Source organism: Muscardinus avellanarius (genome assembly GCF_963383645.1).
Source record: "Muscardinus avellanarius genome assembly, chromosome: 2".
NCBI classification, from domain to species: Eukaryota; Metazoa; Chordata; class Mammalia; order Rodentia; family Gliridae; genus Muscardinus; species Muscardinus avellanarius.
In genome coordinates, this window is record NC_137787.1 from 4,640,865 (window position 1) to 4,643,769 (window position 2,905).

At 64.9% G+C, this 2,905-nt stretch overlaps 1 protein-coding gene across 1 annotated transcript; it reads left to right on the plus strand.

Annotated features, from left to right (window-relative positions):
• Nucleotides 1–408: 408 nt before the first annotated feature.
• GBX2 (gastrulation brain homeobox 2) lies at nucleotides 409–2,311 on the plus strand (the record flags this gene model as incomplete). The annotated part of the gene is made up of 2 exons (XM_080719949.1): nucleotides 409–928; nucleotides 1,788–2,311. The coding sequence occupies 2 exons, from the start codon at nucleotides 409–411 to the stop codon at nucleotides 2,309–2,311; spliced, it is 1,044 nt and encodes a 347-aa protein (XP_080576075.1).
• Between the last annotated feature and the right edge of the window lie 594 nt (nucleotides 2,312–2,905).

Here is a 2,905-nt window from a genome sequence, read left to right on the forward strand (position 1 = left end):
GGGCGGGGCCCGGAGTCTCCGCCCCCTCCCGCCGCAGCCAATGGGCGGCGGCGCCCGGCCCCACGTGAGCGGCGAGCGGCTGAGCGGCCGGCAAAAGGTGAATGAGAAAGAGGAGCGCGATTTAAAGGTGCTGGCGGCGCCCGCCGGAGACGAGCGCGCCGGCCTCGCGCTGCCCGCGGCCCTCGGCGGACGGACTGCGGGGCCCGCACGCGGCGCGGGCTGGGGCGCAGCGTCCGCAGGGCCGGCCCGGCGCCTCTCCGCCCCGGGGCGCCCGCCGCCCGCCCGCCCGCGCCCCCGGGCCCCCCGGCATGCGGCGCTGAGGGCGGCGGCCGAGCCTCGGGGTCCGCGGCGCCCCCGGCGGGCTGCCCGGCGGCGGCGGCGGCGGCGGCGGCCCCTCCGAGCGCGTCTATGAGCGCGGCGTTCCCGCCTTCGCCGAGGATGATGCAGCGCCCGCTGGGGAGCAGCACGGCCTTCAGCATCGACTCGCTGATCGGCAGCCCGCCGCAGCCCAGCCCCGGCCATTTCGTCTACACCGGCTACCCCATGTTCATGCCCTACCGGCCGGTGGTGCTGCCGCCGCCGCCGCCGCCGCCCGCGCTGCCCCAGGCCGCGCTGCAGCCCGCGCTGCCGCCCGCGCACCCGCACCACCAGATCCCCAGCCTGCCCACCGGCTTCTGCTCCAGCCTGGCGCAGGGCATGGCGCTCACCTCCACGCTCATGGCCACGCTGCCCGGCGGCTTCTCCGCCGCGCCCCAGCACCAGGAGGCGGCGGCCGCCCGCAAGTTCGCGCCGCAGCCGCTGCCCGGCGGCGGCAGCTTCGACAAGGCGGAGGCGCTGCAGGCCGACGCGGACGACGGCAAGGGCTTCCTGGCCAAGGAGGGCGCGCTGCTCGCCTTCTCCGCCGCCGAGGCCGTGCAGGCGTCGCTGGGTGAGTGCGGGCGCGCGGGCTCCGGGGAAGGGGCGCTGCGCGGGGGACGGGCCCGGAGGGGGGCGCTGTGGCCCCACCCGCCCCACCCACGCCGTGGTGACCCGGGGCCCCGGGTAGGCTAAGCGGGTTGGGCTGGGGTCTCGGCTCCGCGTGGGCTCAGGGGCGCCCCGACTCAGTAGACTGGGCTTGCCAGGGATAGCTGGGTCCCTAGGAGTGAGTGAGTGTGTGTGAGTGAGTGTGTGTGTGTGTGTGTGTGTGTGTGTGTGTGTGTGTGTGTGTGTGTTGTTGTTGTTTTGTTGTTGAGCTGTCTGGGAGGAACTTCTCCTAAGGCTATGAAACATCCCTGTGAACAATCTGTGTTTTTAAAAGATGTGGTCTGGCACTCCCTGCGCCCCCACTCCGCCTGCAGTGAAATTGAGGTTCACTAAAAGTTCACTGTGCGTGGAGGGAGCGGGATGGATAGTGACTCCCCGTCCGGAAACCCCAAGGGAAGGGGGATGCCGTCCCGCCTCACCCAGTGCCCGAAACCCCAAGGGAAGAGGGTGCTCTCTGGGGCCCTCGCATCCTGCTCTTTCTTCCTAAGCTGTCTGAGGCCGCTGTGCAGGAGGCCTGGCAGCCCTTGAGTGATAGTTCTGGGCAAAGGGCCGTCGCCTCTGCGCTCTCCTCCTCTCCTTTGAGCTTTCTCACGCTCCCCCTCCTTCTCTACCCCTCAAAGGCCAGGAAATCACAACGTGTTAATGTCACAGAAAGACAATCCGCCAAGGGGTGGGGGTGCCCAAGTGTCGTGTCGGTGGGAAGCGGAGAGGAGAGGGAGGCGGTGTGCGGCATGTAATAAAACGCCGTTTGGTTTTGCTTTCAGTCGGGGCCGTCCGAGGACCAGGGAAAGATGAGCCCAAGGCGGAAGAGGACCCGAAGGGCAAAGAGGAAAGCTTCTCGCTGGAGAGTGATGTGGACTACAGCTCCGATGACAATCTGACGGGCCAGGCGGCTCACAAGGAGGAAGACCCGGGCCACGCGCTGGAGGAGGCCCCGCCGAGCGGCGGCCCTGCCGGCAGCACCACGTCCACGGGCAAGAACCGGCGGCGGCGGACTGCCTTCACCAGTGAGCAGCTGCTGGAGCTGGAGAAAGAGTTCCACTGCAAAAAGTACCTGTCTCTGACGGAGCGCTCGCAGATCGCCCACGCCCTCAAGCTCAGCGAAGTGCAGGTGAAAATCTGGTTCCAGAACCGCCGTGCCAAGTGGAAACGGGTAAAGGCGGGCAATGCTAACTCCAAGACAGGGGAGCCTTCCCGGAACCCCAAGATCGTCGTCCCCATCCCCGTCCACGTCAGCAGGTTCGCTATTAGAAGTCAGCACCAGCAGCTGGAGCAGGCCCGACCCTGAGGGCCCCGGGGTGGCCAGGGCTGCAGCCGTGGAGAAGCCCCAGCACCCGAAGAAACCGAGGTGGTTGGACTTCAGTGTGCTTGAAGCTAAACCCCCAAGTCACGTACCAGACCAGACGTGGGCATCCCCAGCAAACTTGAGAATATATTCATCAAACAGGCTTAAAGGACTGCTTTGGAAGGGGCTGCAGCCACACCCGAAGATAGGCTAAATATTTATTATACTCTCCTACTTTGTACATAGATATCTATATAGACCGGAATCGCAGCTGCAGTATTTTGAAAGGCGTGGGACCAAATTATCTAGTAACAGCCGCCACTCACATTCCAGAAGGAAAGAGAACCTTGCCGTAATCTGCCGAGCCTAGCCGCGCCTCCCCACACTTTTCCAAAGGTAAACGTGAAACAGGAGAACAAACGCTGGGACTTAAACTTATTTTGGTTTCTATTCTGGCTTTTTGAGTTGACCACAGAGCAGAGATTGTTGGGCAGCCTGGAAATTTGCTTTGCTTTTTTCTGCTTTTGCCTGGCTTCCTCCCCCCAACCCTGGGGTTGCGTATTCTATCTGAGCCATGTCTAAAGCACGTCTCCGTTG